Source organism: Archocentrus centrarchus, chromosome 2 (genome assembly GCF_007364275.1).
Source record: "Archocentrus centrarchus isolate MPI-CPG fArcCen1 chromosome 2, fArcCen1, whole genome shotgun sequence".
NCBI lineage: Eukaryota > Metazoa > Chordata > Actinopteri > Cichliformes > Cichlidae > Archocentrus > Archocentrus centrarchus.
The window spans coordinates 18,537,587-18,562,186 of record NC_044347.1 but is presented as its reverse complement, the minus strand read 5'-3'; the positions used below and the strand labels follow the sequence as shown (position 1 = coordinate 18,562,186).

The following is a 24,600-nucleotide window of genomic DNA, read 5'->3' as shown; positions in this document are numbered from 1 at the left end:
CAGAGACAATTCTACTTTGTGTAAGCCATTGAAAGCCACAACAATCTGTAGATCAAGGGTGAATCTGGTCATCGAGCATCTCTGATAACTGATTTTGCGCTTTTTTTTTTTCCGGCTCAGATGATAAATTCAAAGCCAGTATCTGACAACGATCTAACCAGCATTGCTAGCGAACAGGAGTGAAGAGCTCAGAGAGGAGGCCACAAAAACCCAGACGTGAAACTCTGAGAGGTTCCCGAAGCTGTGGTTTTTAAGCTTTCTTCAATTTCTTGTAAGTCGTGTGTGTTTTGGAGTATTGCACCCCCGCCTCCCCCCCAGCTTGTGTGCACATAGCTTTGTTGCTGCTAAAGTATTTTGCATCTTGAAACACTCTGTAGGACTGAAACAGTCTATAGGACTTTCATTGCCAGTGCCTGTGTGAAATGATACTGTGTGTGTGTGTGTGTGTGTGGGGGGGGGGGGGGGGGGGTCTTGCATCGGGGTGCTATCTGTTGCATCCTGTTAAAAAGACTTGTAATGCTTGCAACTGATGGTGCAGCTCTTCTGATGTCTACGTGAAAAGATGCATCAGAACTTGTCCATCATTTATTGCACAAATCATGAATCCCTGGCTATAGCCTGCAGTCCATGCTGCTTCTACCTTTATTAGGCACGCCTATTCCACTGCTCATTTATGCAAATCTCTAATCAGCTAATCACATGGGAGCAGCTCAGTGCATTTAAGCACGTAGACATGCAGTCCAAGACTACCTGCTGACGTTCAAAGTGAACACCAGAATGGAGTAAAAAGGTGATTTAAGTGACTTTGAAGTGCAGAAGACCGCACCGGTTACCCCTCCTGTTATCTACAAACAAGAAACAGAGGCTATAATTCATTCAGGCTCACCAAAATTGGACAATAGAAGATTTGTAAACCTTTGGCTTGTCTGATGAGTGAGTTCTCTGTACGCAAATGGCCTCCAGAGTTACCAGATCTCAATCCAATCGAGCACCTTTGGGATGTGGTGGAACTGGAGATTCACATCACGGATACGCAGCAGATAAACCTGCAGCAGCTGTGTGATGCCGTCATGTCAATATGGATCAAAATCTCTGAGGAATGTTTCCAGCACCTTGTTGCATCTGTGTCATGAAGAATCAAGATAGTTCTGAGGGCACAAGTAGGTCCAACCCAGAACTAGCAAGGCATACATAATGAAGGGACCACATTAAATATTAACGGAGGTTTCTTACTGTTAAATGGGAGTTTTTCCTTCCTACTAGGGAAGAAAAAGGGGGCCGTATGATTGTTGGGGTTTTCTCTGTATTATTGCGCAGTCTTTTCTTTACAATATAAAGCACCTTTAGGTGACTGCTGTTGTCATTTGGTGCTATATTGCACTAAACTGAATGAGTTTAATTAAAATTAAAATTAAAACACCCCTTTCTGATTTTTTTCACACCTTGCCTGTTAGAATACGAGACTGTCACATAGATCTCATTCTAAATATTTGATGAGGGAGAGATTTTTTTCTAGACCAGCCTCTTGGGTGAGGTGTTCCAGGCATGTCCTACCAGGAAGAGGCCACGGGACAGAACCAGAACACACTAGAGAGATTATATCTCTCGGCTGGCCTGGGAAGGCCTCGGTTTTCCTCTGGAGAAGCTGGAGAAGGTGGCTGGGGAGAGGGAGGTCTGGGCTTCTCTGCTTAGGCTGCTGCCCCCATGACCCGGCAACAGGTAAGTAGAAGAAAATGGATGAATGGAGGGATGGATGCTGGAGAGGAGGAGAAACCTTAAGGATCCTCAGCAACACATGTCACCAGACAGCCACTTGTAGGGGTGTAGAATGGGGTCATGTTAACTATCCATTAAAATGTGGCTCACATCCACCAAGAGCTTCAAGGTCAACTTAATGATTTATTGGTCAAATATTGACAAAAAAGCCTAATAACTTAGAAACTATGATTGTTACAAGTGTGGTGTGTGTTGTCAACATAAAAAATACCATATAAAGATTTAAAATAACATGTCATATTTGACCTCTGACCTCTCCTTCAAGGTCAAGTAAGGTAAATCTTTCATAAAACGTCTTTGGTCTTTAAATCTCTGCTTAAAATTGAATGTGAATGTGCCCCAGGGCAGCTGTGGCTACATTAGTAGCTTACCAACACCAGGTATGATTGAGGTGTGAATGAATAGTGCATGAAATTGTAAAGGGTCTTTGAGTGTCTAGAAAAGTGCTATATAAGACTAATGCATTATTATTATTATTAAAATTCTCCGTCCTTTGTTTGCATTGGAAACATTTAGGAAATCATACTGGTATATGGGGACTCTAAATATCACATTATAGTTTGCGTCTAATAAGCTCAGGTTACTCATGTCCTGTTATCCACGACCTGCTCCTACGTAATGTTTGTGTAATCAAAGTAAACATCCATCATGCTGATTTTTACTGCACCACAAGTATGTTTAAAAAGAACAAAGAAAACAAAATGATTATATATGAAACTCAGTACTGTTCCCTTTATAGTAAATACGACTCAGAGAGTGAGCTGCCACGGTGGATGGCTGTGCTCTCGGCTGTCATATGTGTCTTACGACTGAGGCGTTCAAAACGCTGACCTAGTTTCGTTTGTTCACTACTTGACCATATCATTCAACCATGTCACCAGATGCACTTTTACCGCAGTAACGGCCTTTCTCATCTTCTTGAGCGCTCTACACAGAAGCCGACAACAGCACCGTTCTGTCTGGTGTCTATTTTTACATTTCTGTCTGTTTACCTGTCTCTGTTGCGGTTTCAGTTATAAACTGTCTGCTTCTGGCTGAGGAACTAAACTTTAACATCTATCTGTGCATGTCACATGTTAGATTAGAGGCCTGGACTTTGGAACACCGCCATTTGTTTCTTTTTTGTTCTGCTGGAGATTTGCCGTCCTGCCGTCATTACCGTCCTGCTGCATGACTCAATTTTAGCTATCAAACAGACAGACTCACAACTGACTCTAGAATACTTTGGTATACAGAGGCGTTCATGGTCGACTCAGTAACTGCAAGGTGCCCAAATCATCACCCCTCCATCGCTGTGCCCGAGAGTTGGTATGAGGTGTTTGGTTTTGCTAAATGTGACACATTATGGTTAAAAATCTTCACTGTGGTCATGAACATTGTTCCAGAAGGCCTGTGAATGGTTCAGGTTCAACTCTGCAAACTTAATCTGTGCTGCTGTGTTCATTTTAGAGAGAAGAGGCTTTCTGCTGGCAGCCCTTCCAAACTTGTTCAGGCTTTTTAACATTTAACATGCTAATTGAGGCCTGTAGAGTCTGAGATGTAGCTCTTGTTTTTGTTTTGTTGTTCTCTCTGACCTTTTGTGTGATTCTGCTGGGACATCCACTCCAGGGAAAGTTTTGCGTTAACATACACCTGAATGCTCCAGACCAGCAAACTCCCAAAGCGTCTGCTTTTATACAGCCACTGACACTCGCTGATGATCGGTTAATCAAGTCTGTTTGACTGGCAGAAGCTGGCTGCTGCTCTCCTAAATCCTGTGGAAGCAGTACTCATTCTGCATTTTGGCTACATTTATGTTAAAGAAATTAGATGGTATGGTGTAATATGTCAGTTTATACGATTCTCAGTTTGATTCCTGAAGGAGACACAAATCCATTTGGGATAGCCCCAGGAGGGACATCCTGCATAAAAAGCTGCCAAATCAAACATGTGCTGATGAAAGTTGCCTTATTGAATCTGAGTTTGCATTACTTAATGTTAGAATCTGGGAAGTACCTGATTTCTTTTTTTTGATGCCTTTATAAGTAAAACCCTAGAACTGAAAGGTGGAGCATAAACACTGTAAACAATGTGCTTTAACACTCTTTTGACTAAAAGTTTTCAATTTTCATTGAAACCAGTTCAGTCATTCGTGGAGTTACCTGAAAATTAGAAGCAGTGGCATGTTGCACTTCCCTCTCTGGACACTTCAGCTCATACAGACTGCGGTTTGAGGATAAGTTTGCCAAACGAGTGCATCGACATTCGTCCGATTCCTCTCGGCATAACTTGTTGATTTCTGACTTTCCGAGCAGTTTTCTGTTGTTTGGACATTTCTGCAGTCATGGATCAGTGGACTTTATGGTTTGCTGTGTTTCTGCCTCTGCCTTTGAGTCTTGACACTGAAGGTACTGTATAGAAGCATTCATGCAATTCCAGTTTTGAAGCCTGGTAGAGAACAAGTACATTATACTGCTGATCTATTGTGCTTAAAGTGGTCTTTTACTCATTTTTTTCTAGACAGTCAGAGCAACTAAGCTGCTCCAAACTTCATAACATTTTCTTTAATTGCAGAGATGACTGTGAGAGCCACTGGGAAAGACAAAGATGTTACCCCACTTTGCTCCAATGCCACACTGGACAAAATCACTTCGATAGTATGCAAGATCAAGACAAAGGGGAGCAGAGGATGTCATCTGCAGTATCAGCATGGACGGGACTTTGAGCATGAATGCGACTCCAGGTTCACACTGATAAAAGAAAAGCAGAGGGTTTTTCTCCAGCTAATCAATTTAACAGCAGAGGACAGTGGTAAGTACACCTGTGAGTGTTGGCATGGTAGCAGAACAGATATTCTCCATCTTTTTATCTCCGAGGAAGGTGTGTGTTTGCTTTATTCTGACCCTTGATATTTGTATTTTATTTTTTCAAGATTTTCTAACTTTTCTTTTGTCATATATTACAGAGGCTCCCACCTCTCCTGTGAGAGCGCTGATGTCTATCGCTCTGATTAGTATCTGTACTGGATTCATCATTGTAGCTGTCCTTGGACTTATCCTGAGAAAAAATCTTTGCAGGTGAACTTTTGTTCCTTGTACTTGAGCAGTTTGTGTTTAAGTTTGAGATAAATCCAGTAATTTAGGATAAATTTCACATCCATAATGAAAGTTTTTTTCATAAACACGTCTCTTGTAAGGTTTTTAAGGAGGATGCAATTGTGCTTGTGATTAATTTCAATCAAAGTGTATGTAATTGAGGTGTGACCTGTCCAGGGTCTATCTTAGGTCAGGCCAACCATCCTGCAGGACTCTAATGAATTGATGGGTAAATGGATGAACCCCAGATGATTAGTTTTAAATGTTAAAATGATCTAAGCTATAAAAATATGAGTATGCTGCTACATCAGCTGTTGCTGATGGTACTTTTAGTTCTGATGCTTCACTGTGAAAAGTATTTGCCCTTTTCCTGACCCCCCCATCCGCATTTGTCACACTTAAATAATTCAAATTGTCAAACAAATACATTAGACAAGTATAAACAAAGCAAATCAAAACGTAGTTTTTAAATAAAAAAAAAGCTGTCCAACCTTACCTGACCCTGTGTGAAAAAGTAATTGTTAAATCATGAGTTAACTGTGATTTACAGCATCTTTTAGGAAAGCTCCAGACCTGTTGACTCAAGAAATCCCTTAAATAGAACCTGGCTGACAATTTGGCTAAAAGATCTCAGAAAGCATCAGATCATGCCACGATCTAAAGAAACTCAGGAACAGCTGAGAAACAAAGTCACTGACAGAGTTACAAAGCCATTTCTAAGGCTTTGGGACTCCAGAGAACCACAGTGAGAGCCATCATCCACAAATGGAGAACACTTGGAACAGTGTTCTCCATTTCTTCCTAGGAGTCACTCCAAGAGGTCATCGACTAAACATCCAGGAGGTCACAGAAAGGCCCAGAACAACTTCTAAAGAACTGCAGGCCTCACTTGACTCAGTTAAGGTCAGAGTTCATGATTCAACAATAAGAAAGAGACTGGACAAAGATGGCATCCATGGGAGAGTTCCAAGTTGAAAACCACTGCTGACCAAAAAAGGCTTGACTCATATTTGCCAAAAAAACATCCTGATGATCCCCAAGACTTTTGGGAAAATATTCAGTGGACTGATGAGACAAAAGCTGAACTTTTTGGAAGGTTTGAGTCCCGTTACATCTGCATAAACTAACACAGCATTTCATAAAAAGAACATCAGACCAACAGTCAAACATGGTGGTGGTAGTGTGATGGTCTGCAGCTGCTTTGCTGCTTCATGATGACTTGCTGTAATTGAATTATAGAAAATCCTGAAGGAGAATGTCCGGCCATCAGTTTGTACCCTGACGCTCAAGAGCACTTGGATTATACAGCAGGATAATGACCCACAACACACCAGCAAGTCCACCTCTGAATGGCACAAAGAAAAAAAAAAAACCCAAAAAACAAAAAACTCCAAAACAAAACAAAATGAATGTTTTGAAGTGGCCGAATCAAAGTCTGGAGTTAAAGCCGAGTGAGATTATTTGGCGTGACCTTAAACAGGTCGTTGATGCTTGAAAACTCTCCAATGTGGCTGAATTAAAACAATTCTGCAAAGAAGAGAAAAATTCCTCCACAGACTCATTGCCAGTTTTGTCAAACAGTTGATTGCAGTTCTTGCTGCCGAGAGTGACACAACCAATTTAAGGGGCAATTACTTTTCCACACAGTGCAGGTAGGTTTGGATAATTTTTTCCCTTAATAAATGAAAATTATCATTTAAAACCTGCATTTACTCAGGTTGTCTTTGTCTAATATGAAAATTAGTAAGGGAGCAAATACTTTTTAATGGTACTGTAGTGATCTAACGCTCCCTTTTGTTCTCAGATGCCCTACAAGGACAGGGCCAAGCACATCATTAGTAAGTGCATACCCCTGTTCTTTATGATGCTGTTTAAGCTTTTATAACTCAGTAAGAATCTAATTTAATGTGTGCAGTTTTATAAACTTTACATTTAGACATCTAGCTAGCTGTCTTATCCAAAGTAACATGATAAACTTGGCCACATTAGAGGGATACATTCTGGATAAGTTAGAAAATAACCAGTTAAGAAGTGTACGAGAATACACTTACTTGAAAGTCATCACACATGCTTGACAGCTGGCACTTGTGAAGTTCTCACCTACAATACTGTACTCGTTCAGAGAGACGGTGTCTCAAAAAACCCCGTACAGTTTTCATAAAGCGGTTAAACTGCATGAGTGTTGTTTAGATGCCAAAACCATAACGTATGGCACCCTCAAACAAACTGCCTCTCACAGCTAGACTGCCAGCGTTAAGGTTTGGAATGCTGTATAATGCTTTGGAGGATCCTACTAAGGACAAACAAACATGTCTTTTGAAACATGCATGTTAGACACACATTTTGAGGCAAAGGGATTTTTCTCAAATCCCTTTGAGGGTCAGTTGTGAGAGAGAGATTAGGGGAACTTTGGTGACGCAAAGGGCTCAGACTTTCAGTATGACTCAGGTTCCCTAACACCATCTGCAGTAGGCTGTGAGTTAATTTTGCAGAGTAATTTATTGATAAGCCTTTATATCCCACAGCCTTACATGGAAACCTTTATGAAGGACTTATTAACCTTTCAAACGTTCCATATGTCACAATTTGGCTTAAAGGCGGACACAATGCAGCTGAAAGCGCAGAGCGGAACAGGCGGAGGTGATGTCCATATAAAGGCAACAAAAGGGTGAATAAGACATGAGGATGATGAGGAAGACTCACATAAAGGACACAACAGTGAAACCAGACAATCCAACAAAAGACACACACACACACACACACACACACACACACACACACACACACACACACACACACACACACACACACACACACACACACACACACACAGCTGAACTAATCTTGACAAAAAAACAAGGAAAGGAAGTATAATTCAGAACAAGACACGAGCGACAACTATCAAAGTAAAACAGGAAATCAACAACAACCATTACAAAAAATGAAATGCTGAAACACGAATGAGCTAATAGAGGGGAGAAGGCAGAAAAACACTTAAATCCAACTCAATCTGGGCCAAAAAGATTCAGAGCTGTTAAATCTGACTGCCTTCTTAATATGAAATACTTAAAGCTTATATTTTTATTGTTGTGCTGTAGCCTGCATGACTCCTGAGACACTCGCTCATAAAATAAAAGAAAGGGTCCTGCCTGCACACAGGCCAAAGGTGACAGCCATCAGTTTGAATTTAAGCTGATTATGCTCTTTGCAATTACTTCCCAAATCCCACCTTTAAACCATTTTTAATCCAGTAGAAGTTGAAAAAAAAGTTGGGAAGCGGCCATTATAGTGCATGAAACATCTGCTTATAGTGCAGCTGGCTAAAAACACAAGGAGGCAGCAGCACCATCGCGGGTTTGGTGATCAGAGCCGACCCACAAAGCTTTCTTATTAGTACAACAGCCTTTCATGACTGGGAGACGCTGTTTGATGGCAGATTTTGGTGTTTTTACAGGATAAAGCCAATCAAGACGCTACATACACGAGCCTTGGTCAGCCACCAAGTGAGCTCTACCAGACGATGACCTCGGCGCGCTGTCAGCCCGGTGCTGACAACAGCAGCGTGGTGACAAACGCAGCCATCACTATGGTGACTGCCCAGCTGAAGCAGGAAATAAACAGAAGAAAGAGAGATCAAAGTTTCGACATATATCAAAACCTTTAAGCCAGGAGAGACGATGATGTGCGATCAGCGCGACACTGACTGTGCAGTTACATACTGAGACTGGCATGCATTCATCACAAAGTCAAAAAAGTGGGAACAGCCAAAATTCCTATAATGGATTTCACCAATGCTGATTTCTCATAGTTTTCTTTAAATCATCATATCATGCTATCATTGTGCTGGCTGCCTCTCGGTCCTCCCCTTCGCAGTGATAAGATCGGGCCTGTAATTACCCTTATGACGGTTACGAATCACTTCAAATTAAAAGTAGCTGCTTTTAACCTTTACATTACTAAGTGTGAGTTCTGTTATTGTGACCAGTGTCAGATGTTTCTCCCACACATGCTTCTGCGTTTGGAAAAAAAAAAAAAAAAAAAAGCCACTAAAAGTAAACCACAAACTAAATTAAACACCAACATCTCCCATGAAACTCAAATAAGAGCCTGCATGAAGCATTCTTGCATTCATGCACTTGAAAGTGAGATTTGAGAAGTTTATTTTTGCCCGTCACTGTTTATGGTCACGTGAAAAAAAGAAAGGGTTTCACAGCCCTCTCTGTACGCCTACACCGTGTGATTCAGTGGCTTGAAGAACCGCTGTTAGCGGAAACAGCCGCTGGTAATAGTTTTCTCTAGAACTTCATCTCGCAAATTGTTGCGGAGGAATTTTGGCCCACGCTTCTTTACAGCATTGCTTCACTTCCTTGAGGTTTGTGCAGCATTGCAGTCGAGTTGAGATCTAGATTTGTGGTGATTTGGGATTTGGGGCATCATTGTCCAGCTGCACGGCTCGATTCCAGCCAAGTTTTAGCTGCTGGACAGACGGCCTCATATCTGACTCTAGGATTTTTATTTATTTATTTTTTTAACTTTTATTTTTCCAGGTAAAATGTTTGAGAACAAGTTCTCATTTACAAACATGACCTGGCCAAGAGCCCCCAACAGAATCAGGTCCACTAATAGGATACGTTGGTATACGGAGGAAATCATGGTGACTGCAGAGATCCTGTGGCTGCAAAATAAGCCCAAATCATCACCCCTCCACCACCATGCTTGACGGAGGTGTTTGCGCTTTGCAAACTTTGCTACCAGAGTTGCAGCCGTACTGTCATCAGCTTTAACATTTAACATGAGGCCTGTAGAGTCTGAGATGTAGCTCTTGGGTTTTTTGCAGTTTCTTTGACCATTACATGGTCTGACCTTCGTGTGAACTTATTGGGACATCCACGCCTGGGAAGATTGTGGCATTGTGTTAACACACACCTGAATGCTCCAGACCAGCAAACTGTGAATGCTTCTGCTTTTATAGAAGTGCTCACACATGCTGATGATCAATTGATTAGCGGTACGTGGCTACTGCCCTTGTAATTCCTATGGAAAGTGTGTGTGTGTGTGTGTGTGTGTGTGTGTGTGTGTGTGTGTTTAGCTGTAGGACTGTGTAGAGTCCTGTGAAAATGATCTTTTTCACATCACTGTATATGATGCATGTAGGAACTGATAATACATCTTAACTGGAAAGTAGAAGCAGTCAGGTTCACTTCTGTTTTAATCCACTTCACATCAGTGTATACCGTACCCTAATCAGGAGTATTAAAAGAACATACAGTAGCAGCAGGTGAGCTTCAATTTAAAATCTCTGGGCCTCTATGGATGGATGGAAACATGGATGGCTTGTTCTTCTGCCGCTGTGTGTGTGGGCTGACAGCAGAGGTACGGTACATAACCTCATAACTAACTGTAAGATCATTTTATGATAGAAAACGCCACTCTTTGTGCTGATGCAATTAAAATGTCTGTTTCCTTTTCACTCAGTGACTCTTGTGAAAACCACTGGAAGAGGACCAGACATCACTCCAGTGTGCAGCAGTGAGAACCCGGCCATCGTTTTACTGGTGAAATGTTGGATCAGTACAGAGAGACACACAGAGGTGGACTGCTGCCTGGTATACACGGGAGACAAGCCTTTCAAGGACAGCTGCGACTCCAGGTTCTCGCTGAGAAACGTGAATCATACTGTGTTTCTGCACCTGACCAGTTTAACAGCAGAGGACAGTGGGAACTACACCTGTGAATGCTCATATGAAACACAAACTCAGGTTTTAAGCCTCGATATCACTGTAGAATGTGAGTTTGTCTTACATTTTTCAACAATGACGACTTACTGTAAAAATGATGTTGATTGCCTCTGATATATATCTTGTTTGTGGCAATATTTAGCAGAGGACGGGCCTTTCTCTGGCATGAAGTTCATGGCTACAGTCATCATCATCATCTATGCTGCTGCCACGCTCATCACTGCGACTGGGATAATCTGTGGTCACATCCTGATGAGAACTCCTCACAGGTGAAAGCTTTTCCTCCATGATTTAAATTTTGATTTTGCTTTCTTTTAAAACAACACAGAGTTGTTGATCTAACCTTGACATTTTTTTTATGGTATTTACTGTTCACCCTCATAAACTCTGATGCTTTTAATCTAACAGAGAAACCGGATCAGGATCATGTAACTTGACCAGATCTGAAACTCTCCAGACTTTGGTGAGTTTTACATAGTTCTGTTTTATACTTCTCAAATGGTTCAAAGGCAGCATGTCGGTATTTTATAATCTAAAATGTTGTTTAGGATGCAGAGGACCCCTACATGAGCCTTCAAAGGCCAACCAGTGACATCTACCAAACCCTCTCCTCGGGCCGCCTCCATCATGATGCTGACTCCAGGCCAACTAGCTCTGATGTCACAGTGATCTACATTAATACTGACGGACCAGATGGAAAAGAACATGATTTAAATCCTGGTTATGCAATCTATGAAACTGTCAAGGACTAAGGTGGAAATAATACTAATGAGCTAACACATGGACTTTTTATGTACATGATATATCAATATTTCAACTACTACCACTAACTGGCAATATTTGATATTAGAAATGGTAAAAATGAATAATTCTCAGAGGCAGGGTGCACCTTGGACAGGTTGTGAGTCTCTCACTTTGCTCAAATAGGTGTCACATAGCAATGACACTCATAATTTACATAATACTCGGTAACTACTCAGTATACAAGGTGCAGCCGCTGAGCATGTGCGCAAAGGTCAATCAGTCCTTATGGTGGAAAGAAAGTGTTATTTATGGACTAATGTATCAGTCAGCTGGGAGCAAATACACCTAGAGGCTCTTTTCTTTTTCTTTCATTTTCTTTTATTAAGAAAAACAATTTCTTTTTCTTTTTGCAGTTTATGTAATGATATGTTGATATAATTTTGGAGCTGTCTGAATTATGAGGCTTCATCAAGTAAATGGAATATGAAAACATCCACTTTCCACAACTATGAAACTCAAACAAATCTAACTAATATGGAGCTTCCTGTTTGTTTGTGTCGATTAAAGTCATATTTAACAGATACATAGTTTCCATATTATTTTTGAACCCCCGAATCAACCGACTCACACAAAAGTCTTGCTGTGAATGTGGGGATCTTTCATCTGTCATTCATGCAGCTGAATCTCATCATGGTCTGAAAAATTTTATTTTGCAAACCGCTGTTTCATTAATTATTAGTGTGATTTTACCTGGTTTGTGACAAGTGTAGATTCATGTCATGCTGCTTCTTTGAAATATTTGGCAAAATCAAGATGTGCCTGTTGCATACATGCATTACTGTACATGCATGCATGCATATTAGTTCTTTGCTACAGAGTGGTTCAATAAAGTATAAATCAGCTTCTATTTTTAGACAGATGTCTGCCTTTGGGGTAAGAGTTGTGATGTGATTGTCTTTTTTTAACAACAGAGCATTCACACGTAATAGTTACATTTATCAGTGTTAGGTCTTCTATCAAGATGTTTTCTTCTTGAATTTGGTCAGCTATGATAGTTAAGATTATCATAAAATTATTTAAAACACAAATGAAGGAAATGCTTTTAATACATACAAAGCATTTCCTTCCTTTTGCACCAGCTCAGACCCCGGTGAAAGCTGACAATCTGAGGTTTAGTTTGCTGCAGAAAATACAAGGGCGTGTGCATGTCCGTAACCCTGCAGTACACTACAGCAGAGGACAGTGCACACAGCCAGCAGCAAACAGTTGTTTAGATGTTTTGACCAGTATGATTAGATGGAAACTTTGGTTTGTTCTGCTGCTGCCTTTCTGTACGGACAACAAAGGTATTGTAAAAGAGCTGCTTTTATTTATAAAGTATAGCTTACGGCATTGTTGTTGTTGTATGGTTAATCTATCTATTACCTGTATTCACCAATAAATGTTGGTTATGTACCAAAAGCGCTAACTTAACAACTTTGTTTCAAACTGAACTGACTTCCATTTTAATGTATTGCAGTTCTCCAGGAGCTCCTCATGAAAACCATCAGTAAACAACCAGATGTCACTCAAATATGCACCAACGAGACGCTGAATGTTATCATGCTTATAGTGTGTAAGATTCACACAGAGAGCAGCAGAGGAGAAGAGTGTCAGCTGCTGTATCAACATGGACAGGACTTTATTCATGAATGTGACTTCAGGTTCACTCTGATGAAAGAAAATCAGACTGTGTTTCTCCACCTGATCAATTTAACAGCAGAGGACAGCGGGAACTACACCTGTGAATGTGTACAACATGAAGGAACATATAAGCTCCTGCTTAATGTAACTGTGGAAGGTAAAGTGTGGATTTATTTAATACAGTTCATAACTGACCCTTAATGTATTCCTGTGATTATTTTCTGCAGTGTTAACACTGTGATGAATCAACACTGACACGTCTGTAGTTATCAAACTTTTTTGGGGGGAAACTAAACAGAGAAATTTTTGTGTAAACCAATGTGCAGCATATAAATATATGAGAAGACACTTAATAGCAACACTATACAAGTAACATTACATGATACTCTAGGAGTTTGTGGTGTTGTAATGTTACTTTGTAATTAATGAGAACCTGTACTATTTTTTTTTTATAACATGGAAGAAGGAGATAAAGTAGACACCAACAGTTCTTTCTTCTTTGTGGTCATTGGAGTTCCTGCAGTCATCATCATCATCTCTGCAGTCAGCCTCGGACTGATCTACAGCAAAAAATGCCACAGGTGAGAGATTATTATTGTACAGATCAGGAACAGGATCATTAGTAAAGCACAACAACTGTAAAAAAAAAAATAGCATCTAATGCAAATTCTATCACATAATCTTTAAGGTAATTGCGTTAATCTTTTCTTGAGTTTTTAGGACAGGTGTCTGCGTATCATAAAGTTTTTACTTCTCGTGCTTGTTTGCTTTAAATCCATGTATATCTGACAAGTTTATATGTGTTAGTGTGTTTGTTTTACACAAAAAATGCTTTAAAAAAAAAAAAAAATCTATGAGCCAAGCAAATAGAGATTTAGTTTTTTTATTGTTTTCCCAGCAGAAGAGAACGGCTGCCAAAATCCAGTCTTGAAAACACGGAGCTGTACACGGTAAAATCTTCAATCTCCTGCACTTTTCTCTGCTGTTCGCTTTATTTTAGAAATATGTTTTAACTCCACGTTTTCTTTTGCAGCACACAGAATACCGAGCCATACAGCGTCTTCATGCACACAAAGAATGGGCTTTATATAACGTCCAAAATCAACAAGTAAACTATTTATTTAAATGTTTGAAAAGAGATTATACTCATTAAGTAATTTTATTATTATTATTATTATTATGTGATTTTTTTCTGAGCCTTTATAATATAACATCATGCATGTATTTTCTAGTGGATAAAAACTGAAGCAGGAGTTGCTTTAGTAACTTTCAGTCAGTTGTAGTGGGATTTGTTTGAGTACGTATTTAAATGCTTTAAAGTTCATGTTTAATGTTAAACTTAATGTAAACCTTTGTGTTTTAAAAATAAAGCAAAAATAAAATGGTGATATTTTTGACTTTTGATATTACTTATTCAGTTTGCAGAATGCCTTAAGGTTTTATTTAAAATTGTCTCGATGCACATTGAGAGTTGACTGTAACCCAGTATAAAAACAATTTTTTTGCATCTCTGTTTGACAGCAGTGTAATTACAGGTTTTCAGGTGTTTCAGCAGTAATTAATGAACTGTCACCCTGAGTTTATACCATCTTCATGCTTCCTGCTTCAACTTCCTCTCTTTGCACACATTCAACGCCTTTGCACTTCACTGATTTTCAGCACACATATGAACAACTTACAGGAACCTGAGCACAAATGTCTGATGAAAATTAGACATAGCATACTGGTCATACAGTTATAAATAAAGCATAGCTTTAAATCATCATGGATGGCCCTGTACTTCACTGGAAAATAGAAAGTACAACAATACAATGTCACCAAAATCTTTAAATGATCTGACATTAAAAAATAAAACATGATTAAAATCTTAGACTCTGACTGTGAGTCACTGCTACAACTAACCTTCAGATTGACTGTCTATTTTAAACATCAAAATTTAAGAGAATAAAATTCTGTACATTTTTTCCCTGTTTTGTTTTTTGCCTCTGTGGTGGGTCCACAACTGTGTGGCTCCCTGGACACATGCCCAGAATGGCCTCTGGAAAATCTGGCTAGGGTAATCCATTGGATACTGACCATTTTAAGTGAATCCCTCTGCTTGTTATTCTGTTGTTTAAAATATTTAAACTCAGTAAGTATCCAATTTATTGTGGACAATTTTACATACTAAACATTTGGCATCTAGTGAGTACTTTTATTCAAAACAACATGATAAACTTTGTCACATTAGAAGCATAAATCCCACTTAGGTTAGAAAATAATCGGTTGAAAAGTGTAGAAGAAAACGTATGACCTGACCCAATGTGTCAGAAAATGTTGGTGTAATAATTTTTACACTTGGCATAAAACATCAAAATATCTTTAACCTCCTGCATCCACATATGAGGACATTACACTTTAGCTTTGGTGCGCCATATATTCTGCTCAGTAGTGTTTTATACTTTGTTAAGCCATGTTGACTCTGTTGTGTTATGCTATAAAATAAATCCATTGTCCCCATCTAAGGCCATCTAAGAAGCCATGTAACAGACATGTAACAAAATACAACTTCCTGTTCAAAGAGGAAGCTTAGTTTATATACATATCAGATCCATCTAATCACAAATATCCAGGAGAAATTAAAAAATGCATCGCAAACAAGAGCTCAGGTTTCAGGAGGTTAATATTTTCTAGAAGTTTAACATTTTTAAACTAACTGTATTTTTTATCAGATATACTACCAGTTGTAAGATTTAGAGCAACTTGTGGGCATTACAGAATACAGTAAAGCGATTTGGAGCCACGTGATGACCAGTTTGTGCTTTGTGGAGGAATTCACTAAAGATTGCAATGGCCTTTACTGCATTAGGACAGTGAGGGAAGGATGAAAAGCTGAAAGATCAGGGGAAGACACGCAGTAAATGGCTTTTGGGCAGAATCAAATGCAGGCCTCCACATTAGACTGATGGCATATGGGTCGCGTGCTCTATCCAGTTAAACTGGCACCCCAAATATTCTGTCTTGTAGGCTCACCACCTGCAGGAGGTGCTGTACATGATGGATGCAATGCATATTGGACATGTAACAACAACAACCAGAGCCAGAACCAGAGCATGCATGCTCAGGGGGTGTGGCTGTAAGCTTCTCTGTGAATTGTCACCTTATTCTGGTGGAGGGGTTTGTGTTTCCCAGTGATCCCAGGAGCTATGCTATCTGGGGTGGGTTTGTCCCTTGGTAGGGTCTCCCAATGGAAATTGGTCCTGGGTATAGGACCAGACAAAGAGTGATTCAAATGACCCCTATGGAAGAACGATCAAGGGGACAGTTTACCCCGCCCGGGAAAAAGTTACTGGGGACCTACCCTGGAGCCAGGCCTGGGGAGGCAACTTGAGAGAGAGTGCCTGGTGGCCGGGCCTTAGCCCACAGAAGAAACATGGGCCCACCCGCCAGCCACTGAGATTGGCTTTTAGGACATAGAACATCATCTCACTGCTGGGGAAGAAGCCTCTGTTCCAGTCTGGAGTTGCCCTCAGTGAGAGGTGGCGAGTTGGAGTTGGCATCCTTGTATTTTCTCAGCTTGCTGCCTGCACATCAGAGTTTGCACCGGTGGATGAAAGGGTTGCTTCTCTGTGCCTTTGGGCCAGGGAATGGGTCCTGACTGTTGATCCCAAAGGAAATTAGGGCATCCACCAGCTTAACATGCACAATAAATAGAATTCAAACAATGGAGGTATAAATTATACAAACTATACTAACAATACAGACTAACAAACTATACTGACTATTGAAACTATACTATTATACAAACTATACTAAACTGTGCAGGGGCTTAGTGCTCTGAAAACAAGGAAAACAAAACAAAAAAAAGAATACAGACATGATATGATATGAGTGAATGATATGAATGAGTCTAGTAGTGAAATATACATATACAAATGGATAGTTGTTAATGCAGACGCAGCTGTGCAAACAATGCAGTGCAGTAATATACAATGATATACAGTAGTAAAGTGATAGTAAAGTGTTTATGCACCAAATGACAGTTCAGAGTACCCAGTCTTTTGGAGTTGCTGGATGGGGTGCTCAAGGGTGCTCCATCTGATGACTCCATCGTCCTACTGGGAGACTTCAACACTCACATGGGCAACAACAGTGATTTCTGGAAGGGTGTAATTGGGAGGAACAGCGTGCCTGATCTGAACCCAAATGGTGTTTTGTTACGGGACTTCTGTGCAAACCATAAGTGCACGTGGCACCAGGACACCCTAGGTCATAGGTCAGTGATCCATTTTGTAATTGTATCATCAGATGTGTGCAGATATATTCTGGACACTTGGGTGAGGGGAGGAGCTGAGCTATCAACTGATCACCACCTGGTGGTGAGTTGGATCAGGTGGCAGGGGCTGATGCTGGACAGACCTAAATGTATAGTGAATGTGTGGTGGGAATGCCTGGCAGAGGCCCCAGTCCGCGTGGTCTTCAACTCCCACTTCCGGCAGAACTTAAAAACAAAACAAAAGAACTTCGACAACATTCTGGGGTGGCTGTAGCTCAGTAGGTAGAGCAGGTCACCTACTGATCGGAAGGTCAGCGGTTCGATTCCTGGCTACTCCAGGCTACATGCCAATGTATCCTTGGGCAAGATACTTAACCCCAAGTTGCTCTCCGACCATCCTGTCGGAGTATGAATGTGTGTGAATGCTAGTTAATTAAAAGCACTTAGCTTAGTATAAACATGGAAGTGCTTGTATGAATGTGAGTGCATGGGTAAATGTAAACATGTTGTGTAAGCGCTTTGAGTGCTCTGACTGAGTAGAAAAGCGCTATATAAGAGCTAGTCCATTTACCATTTACCATTCTGAGGGAGGCTGAGGACACTGAACCCGAATGGACCATGTTCTGAACCTCTATTGCTGAGGCTGCTGCTCAGAGCTTTGGCTACAAGGTGGTTGGTGCCTGTTGTGGTGGGAAGCCCTGAACCAGATGATGAACACTGGAGGTGAAGGGAGCCATCAAGCTAAAGGAAGAGTCATCAGACTTGGCTAGCCTGTGGGACTCTGAAGGCAGCTGGGAGGTACCGGCACTCGAGTCTCGGAGGAGTTTGGTGAGGCCATGGGAAAAGACTTTCGGATGGCCTCAAAGAGATTCTGGCAAACCATCAGTAGACTCAGGAGGGGAAAGTAGTGCTCTACTCACATGATGTGTAGTGCAGGTGGGGCACTGCTGACTTCAACTGAGGCTATAGTTGGGCAGTGGAAAGAATACCTCGAGGACCTTCCTTAATCCCACTGACACGCCTTCTGTAGAGGAAACAGAGTTTGGGACAACGGGGACAACTCTGCCATCACTGCGGGCGAGGTCACTGAGGTGTTTAAACAACTCTTTGGCAGCAGGGCCCCTGGGGTGGATGAGAGTCTTTCAGGGTTTCAGAAGGCTGTGGATGTTGACACACTGATTCAATTTTGCATGGAGATCTGGGGTAGTGGGGTAGAATCTCATCTCTGTTTTTTGTGGATGATGCGGTCCTCTTGGCTTCATCTGGTGGTGGAACGGTTTGCAGCCGAGTGTGCTCCAGCTTCACCCTTATGTGGTGCTGCACTTTCCTCAATTCTTCCCTTTCCCTAAACCTGAAGGCGTTCTTATTTTTTATTAAGAACAAGTTATTAGTGATCCACAGGTTATTGTTATCAAAGTAGCATTACAGTCCTGGCTTGTAAGATAGTGTGTTAATATCCTCTCTATGAGGTTCACAGTTTGTGGACTCAAAACAGTCCTGCAGTGCCTCCACAGGCTCATCTGTCCCCCATCTAAAAAGTCTTGTTATCATTTAACAAGAGGGAAATATTTTGGTGTCAGCAGAACTAGACTGTAGGCAGACCTACTGAGGGGGGGGGTTACAGGGGCATTGCTATCTGTACTGGCACAACTGACATTATATTGAAAAGCCGATAACGTTCTGTCCAGTGAGAAGTGGCTAAAATGACCAGTAATAACCTTAAAAGCACTAGAGACGTGCTACAGTGGAATGAGTGATGTCACATGATACCGCTTTATCAGCTGTTGGTTGTATATAAAGCTGTTTGAATTATGAGATGTCATCTAATAAATGGCACATGAAAACATCCCCTTTCCACAACTGTGAAACCCAAACAAATGTAGCTAATATGGAGCTTCATGTTTGTTTGTGTTGATTAAAAACAATTTTAACAAATACAGAGTTTTCAAGACACATCATTTTTTAAGTCCCAATTGACTGACTCGTAGAACAGTTTTGCTGTGAATGACACTACCAGTCATAAGTTTGGAAACACCTGTTTGTCCAAACTTTTAATCGTACTGCAGCTTGATCTCATCGTCAGAAAGATTTTATTTCCCAACCTCACTGCCTTCTAAATTCTTGGCAGAGTGATATTTAAACTATCACATGGTGTGACTGTGCCTTTAAGTGGTTAAATAGCACATAAATAGACTATTTTTAGACAGATGTCTTCATTTGCTGTAAGAGTTGTGACGTGGTTGTTGTTTTGCAACAGAATATTCATATGTAATAGTTACACTTATCAGTCTTAGGTCTTCCTTCAAAATGCTTTCTTCTTGAATTAAATCAAACAAGATAGTTAAGATTATCATAAAAAATTTAACACATTCAGTACCAGACAAAAGTTTGGACACACGTGCCCAATCTTATGACTGGTACTGTAAACAAGTAATGCTTCCTTTTTTCTCACTCTTCCAGCATTAACATAAAAGCACTTCCTTCCTTTGCACCAGCTCAGACCTCAGTGAAGGCTGAGAATCTGAGGTTTAGGTTGCTGCAGAAAAACACAAAGGCGTGTATATGTCCGTAACTCTGCAGTACTCTACAGTACAGTAGAGTAGAGGACAGTACAGTAGAGGACAGTAGAGTAGAGGACAGTGCACACAGCCAGCAGCAGTTAAACAGTTGTTTAGATGTTTTGACCAGTATGATTAGATGGAAACTTTGGTTTGTTCTGCTGCTGCCTTTCTGTACGGACAACAAAGGTATTGTGCAAGAGCTTCTTTTATTTATAAAGTATAGCTTATGTACGGCATTGTTGTTGTTGTTGTTTGGTTAATTTATCTTGGTTTTAAAGGGAGCTTATTACCTGTATTTACCAATAAATGTTGGTTATGTACCAAAAGCGCTAACTTAACAACTTTGTTTCAAACTGAACTGACTTCCATTTTAATGTATTGCAGTTCTCCAGGAGCTCCTCGTGAAAACCATCAGTAAACAACCAGATGTCACTCAAATATGCACCAACGAGACGCTGAATGTTATCATGCTTATAGTGTGTAAGATTCACACAGAGAGCAGCAGAGGAGAAGAGTGTCAGCTGCTGTATCAACATAGACAGGACTTTGAGAATAAATGTGACTCCAGGTTCACTCTGATGAAAGAAAATCAGACTGTGTTTCTCCACCTGATCAATTTAACAGCAGAGGACAGCGGGAACTACACCTGTGAATGTGTAAAACATGAAGGAACATATAAGCTCCTGCTTAATGTAACTGTGGAAGGTAAAGTGTGGATTTATTTAATACAGTTCATAACTGACCCTTAATGTATTCCTGTGATTATTTTCTGCAGTGTTAACACTGTGATGAATCAACACTGACACGTCTGTAGTTATCAGAGACATTAAACTGCCTTTTTCGTTAAATGCAACTAAACAGACAAATCCCAGAGTAATGAAATGTGCAGCATTTAAATATATGAGAAAATGCCTAATAGCAACACTATGCAATTAATATTACATAACAGTCTAGGAGTTAGTGGTGTTGTAATGTTACTTTATAATTAATGAGAACCTGTGCTACTTTTTTTTAAAACATGGAAGAAGGAGATAAAGTAGCCGCCAACAGTTCTGCAGAAATGCCTTTCTTCTTTGTGGTCATTGGAGCGCCTGCAGTCATCATCATCATCATCTCTGCAGTCAGCCTCGGACTGATCTACAGCAAAAAATGCCACAGGTGAGAGATTATTATTGTACAGATCAGGAACAGGATCATTAGTAATGCCTACTAGTGCCAGATGGAGTATTTGTAACCAGAACCTTTTTTTTTGTTTTTACATTTTATTTTCTCAGCAGAAGACAAAAGGTGCCAATAACCAGTCCTGAAAGCGCAGCACTGTATACGGTAAAATTTTGCACCTTATGGACTTTTGTCTGCCTTTTAAATTATTTTGGATATAGTTTTGTAATTTTGTGTTTCTTTTGCAGCAAGCAGAACAGATTGAGCCGTACAACGTCTTCATCCAAAAAGAGAATGTGATTTATGGGCTTTAACTTTCAAAATCAACACATATACTATTTATTTAAATGTCTGAAAAGAGATGATGCACCTTCTTCCACTTCTTCTTCTTCTTCTTCTTCTTCTTCTTCTTCTTTTTCTGATTAAGGGATTGTAGTTCACGTTTAATTTTTGAAATGTGAAAATGTAAGTTTCAGTGTTTTAAGAAGAAAGAATCCTGTCTTTAAATAATAAAAATAAAACTGTGATTTTTTTTGGGACTTTTAGGATCTCATATTCAGTTTGTGAATTACCTACATGCATGAAGCTGTCGTAGCATCATAGTAATAATCTAAATATTCTTAACATTTATCTAAAGCCCAGACTCACCCAGATATTGATTTGACTGTAACCCACTATGAGAAACAACGTTCAGCATCTGTTTAAGAGTGATGCAGTTACAGGTTGTTGGTTGTTTCAGCAGCAGCCAATGAACTGTCACCTTGACCTTACACCATCTTCATGCTTCCTGCTTCAACTTCCTCTCTGCACACATTCACTTCACTGATATTCAGCACGCAGATAAACAACTCACAGAAACCTGAGCACAAATGTTTGATGTGTCCAAGCCACCTGGAATTTAATAGACACCCCATTCTTCAGCAATTAGACATCGCAATGAAGAGTAACCACTATGATACGCATTCACCAAGAGCTTTTAATGATCTCACATTAAATTAAAAATGAAAACTCCATGAGAATGGGAATGTTTTTCTTAGAACAGCTATTATTTGACATGACGGGTAGTTTTGTTCAATTTGGAAATCCTATAGCTGTGAAACCCAGCTGAGATTTGAGAGACTAACAGCCTGTGTCCAGAATGCCCTTTGGATAATGTTGTCCTGTGAGCCTGTTTGTGGTGAATCCGCCTGCTCTTTATTTTTGTCGAAACTCTTAAAACTTAATATGAATATATTTACAATCAGGCTTCTCATAAGTGATCTTCTCCAAACAGCGCCACGATGAACTTTGCAGCATTAGAAGCATAAACCCCCCCTGAGGTTAGAAAATAAACAGTTGAGAAGTGCAGGCGAATACACTCATTGGAAAGTCATTACAAATGATCGGCACCTACTATGTGATATGCCAAAAGCAGTGTGGGACCTGGCATGAAATGTTAAAATGTCTTTAACATCCTCTAGATGCTAAAACTCAAATGTGTGACATCCTCAAACAAACTGCCTTTTCGTACATTTACATTCAACTGGAAGATTAAGGGCATATTGTGGGCATTACAGAATACAGTATAATGGTCTGGAGCCACACGATGACCAGTTTGTGCCTTTTTTCTCTAAAGACAAGCAAATATATCGTTTGAAGTAGGCCCTGTATGCACATCTTAAAAAGAGGTTTTTGAGGATCTGTAGTGAGAGTGGCTGAGGGAACTGTGGTGAAGTGAAAGGCAAAGGCTTTCAGTATGACTCACGCTTCCTGACGATACTTGTAGCGACTTGAAGCAGTTTTGCACCCTGTATGTCTGGAAACTAAATTCTTCTACGGAAACCTTTATGAAGGACTTATTTGTGATTTTTCAACAGCAACAAAAAAAAAAACCACAGTAAAACAAACTGTGCAAGCCCCCTTGCATGACAGTCTGTGAGAGCCTCTGAGAATAGAGCCTGTTCTTCCCCACCCTGTCCCAGAATAGGTACAAGCCATGTAGTTGTCCTCTTCCTTCTGAAACTGATCAACTACAGAGTCTTACTCCCATTCCGAAGCAGATCATTCCTTGTCCTGTCCATCTAACCACTGATGAAATGTGAAAATATTTCTGTAGATGGCCTGGTGTTGTCCTGAAACTATGAGGTGCACAAGGTGGCAGGAGGCAGAGCACAACATGTCTCTATTAGCCAGCTTAAAAACAGGAAACGACATGACGACATTGCCCAATGGTTCAGACACATGAGGTGACAAATTATTGTTCACAGGCTCAGTAACAGGTCTATGAACCTGATGAGAAATGTCTCTCTTACTCTCTGGCTGAGAAACAGACAAAAGTCTTGATCTGCTTGTTCATGAATAACACACAAACTTAATTTCTTAATTTCTGAAACCTCTGAAACAGGGCAGGGAGTCTTATTAATAACACAAGAATGAATGAATGGAATGCCTTTATTGTCATTATACAGGATGTACAATGAGATTGGAGGGCCAATCCTGTTCAGTGCCATGCAATAGAAAGTCAAACTTTCTAAAATATAAAATATAAATTAGAACTTCTAAAAATATACAGAAAATAAGAGAATGTATAAAAATATATAAGTTCTAAAGAAAAAAATAAGTGTATACATATAATAATGTAAATGTGACTATTGCACTTGTGAATGAATATTGGATATTACACAAAATAGGAGTGATAGATATTGTTGAGTATGAATAATATAATATTGCACAGAGATGTGGGTGTTGCACAGTTAGAGTGGGTGAGTGTGTGAGTTCAGGGTGGTGATTGCTCTGGTGAAGAAACTGTTCTGGAGTCTGTTTGTTCCTGTAGCTCCTGCCAGAGGGCAGCAGGTCAGACAGGTCAAAGCCAGGGTGTGAGCTGTCCTTGATGATGTTTTTGGCTCTGCTGAGGCAGCGGGAGGTGTAGATGTCCATCAGGGAGGGGAGAGGACAGCCAATGATTCTTTGTGCTGTCTTGACTACCCTCTGAAGCCTGACCCTGTCTGCCTCAGTGCAGCTGCTGTACCATACTGTGATACAGTACGTCAGCAGCCTCTCAGTGGATGAGTGGTAGAAGGTCAGCAGCAGGTTTGAGTCCAAGTTGTTCTTCCTGAGGAGGAAGTGAAGTCGCTGCTGAGCCTTCTGGATAACAGCTGTGATGTTATCTGACCAAGACAGATCAGCAGAGATGAGGACACCAAGAAACCTGAAGGTGTGGACCCTCTCCACACGCTCACTGTTGATGTAGAGGGGGGCTGGGTCAGTCCTGTGTTTCCTGAGGTTTGTGCGTATATGTGCAAGAGGGTGTATACGTCTTTACCACTGCAGTGTTCACTTCAGTCAGAGGTTAAACGGTTGTTCAGTTGACCAGTATGGGTAGATGGAAACTGTGGTTTGTTCTGATAATGCTGCTGCCTTTCTCTGTGGACAACAAAGGTATTTTTTTTAAATAAAAAAGTATAACTGACGTACAGTGTTGTTGTTGTTGTCTTGGGTTTTAAAAGTTTTAAAGGGAATATTTTACCAAATACTGCTGGTCATGTACTATACAGTTACAGACTGTGATAACCCACCTTATTTCAAACTGAACTGACTTACATTTTAATGTATTGCAGTTCTCCAGGAGC

General features: G+C 40.4%; 2 protein-coding genes across 5 annotated transcripts; both read left to right on the top strand.

Annotated features, from left to right (window-relative positions):
* Positions 1-4,353: 4,353 nt before the first annotated feature.
* LOC115797122 (uncharacterized) lies at positions 4,354-14,309 on the top strand. 3 transcript variants are annotated; one of them, XM_030753612.1, is made up of 10 exons: positions 4,354-4,566; positions 4,721-4,832; positions 10,326-10,637; positions 10,731-10,857; positions 10,997-11,051; positions 11,137-12,678; positions 12,852-13,172; positions 13,479-13,596; positions 13,917-13,965; positions 14,049-14,309. In XM_030753612.1, the coding sequence occupies exons 6-10, from the start codon at positions 12,381-12,383 to the stop codon at positions 14,166-14,168; spliced, it is 906 nt and encodes a 301-aa protein (XP_030609472.1). In that variant the 5' UTR covers positions 4,354-4,566; positions 4,721-4,832; positions 10,326-10,637; positions 10,731-10,857; positions 10,997-11,051; positions 11,137-12,380; the 3' UTR covers positions 14,169-14,309. The 3 variants fall into 3 exon arrangements, with proteins under 3 accessions (XP_030609472.1, XP_030609466.1, XP_030609481.1); XM_030753606.1 differs by having other exon boundaries at positions 13,914-13,965; XM_030753621.1 differs by lacking the exons at positions 4,354-4,566; positions 4,721-4,832; positions 12,852-13,172; ... (1 more) ...; positions 13,917-13,965; positions 14,049-14,309 and having other exon boundaries at positions 10,183-10,637; positions 11,137-12,447.
* Positions 14,310-19,789: 5,480 nt separating this feature from the next.
* LOC115799096 (uncharacterized) lies at positions 19,790-21,392 on the top strand. Of its 2 annotated transcripts, none has more exons than XM_030756076.1 (5): positions 19,790-20,017; positions 20,216-20,536; positions 20,857-20,989; positions 21,109-21,157; positions 21,241-21,392. In XM_030756076.1, the coding sequence occupies exons 1-5, from the start codon at positions 19,960-19,962 to the stop codon at positions 21,304-21,306; spliced, it is 627 nt and encodes a 208-aa protein (XP_030611936.1). In that variant the 5' UTR covers positions 19,790-19,959; the 3' UTR covers positions 21,307-21,392. The 2 variants fall into 2 exon arrangements, with proteins under 2 accessions (XP_030611936.1, XP_030611927.1); XM_030756067.1 differs by having other exon boundaries at positions 21,106-21,157.
* The last annotated feature ends 3,208 nt before the right edge of the window (positions 21,393-24,600 follow it).

What these genes read in the sequence shown, in the direction of transcription:
- LOC115797122 (XM_030753606.1), top strand. Translation starts at nt 12,381, where the DNA reads ATGATAGTTAAGATTATCATAAAATTATTTAAAACACAAATGAAGGAA. An exon ending in TTTCTGTACGGACAACAAAG is followed by an intron (nt 12,679 to 12,851) that starts GTATTGTAAAAG and finishes AATGTATTGCAG; the next exon opens with TTCTCCAGGAGCTCCTCATG. An exon ending in AAAACACGGAGCTGTACACG is followed by an intron (nt 13,966 to 14,048) that starts GTAAAATCTTCA and finishes TTTCTTTTGCAG; the next exon opens with CACACAGAATACCGAGCCAT.
- LOC115799096 (XM_030756067.1), top strand. Translation starts at nt 19,960, where the DNA reads ATGATTAGATGGAAACTTTGGTTTGTTCTGCTGCTGCCTTTCTGTACG. An exon ending in TTTCTGTACGGACAACAAAG is followed by an intron (nt 20,018 to 20,215) that starts GTATTGTGCAAG and finishes AATGTATTGCAG; the next exon opens with TTCTCCAGGAGCTCCTCGTG. An exon ending in AAAGCGCAGCACTGTATACG is followed by an intron (nt 21,158 to 21,240) that starts GTAAAATTTTGC and finishes TTTCTTTTGCAG; the next exon opens with CAAGCAGAACAGATTGAGCC.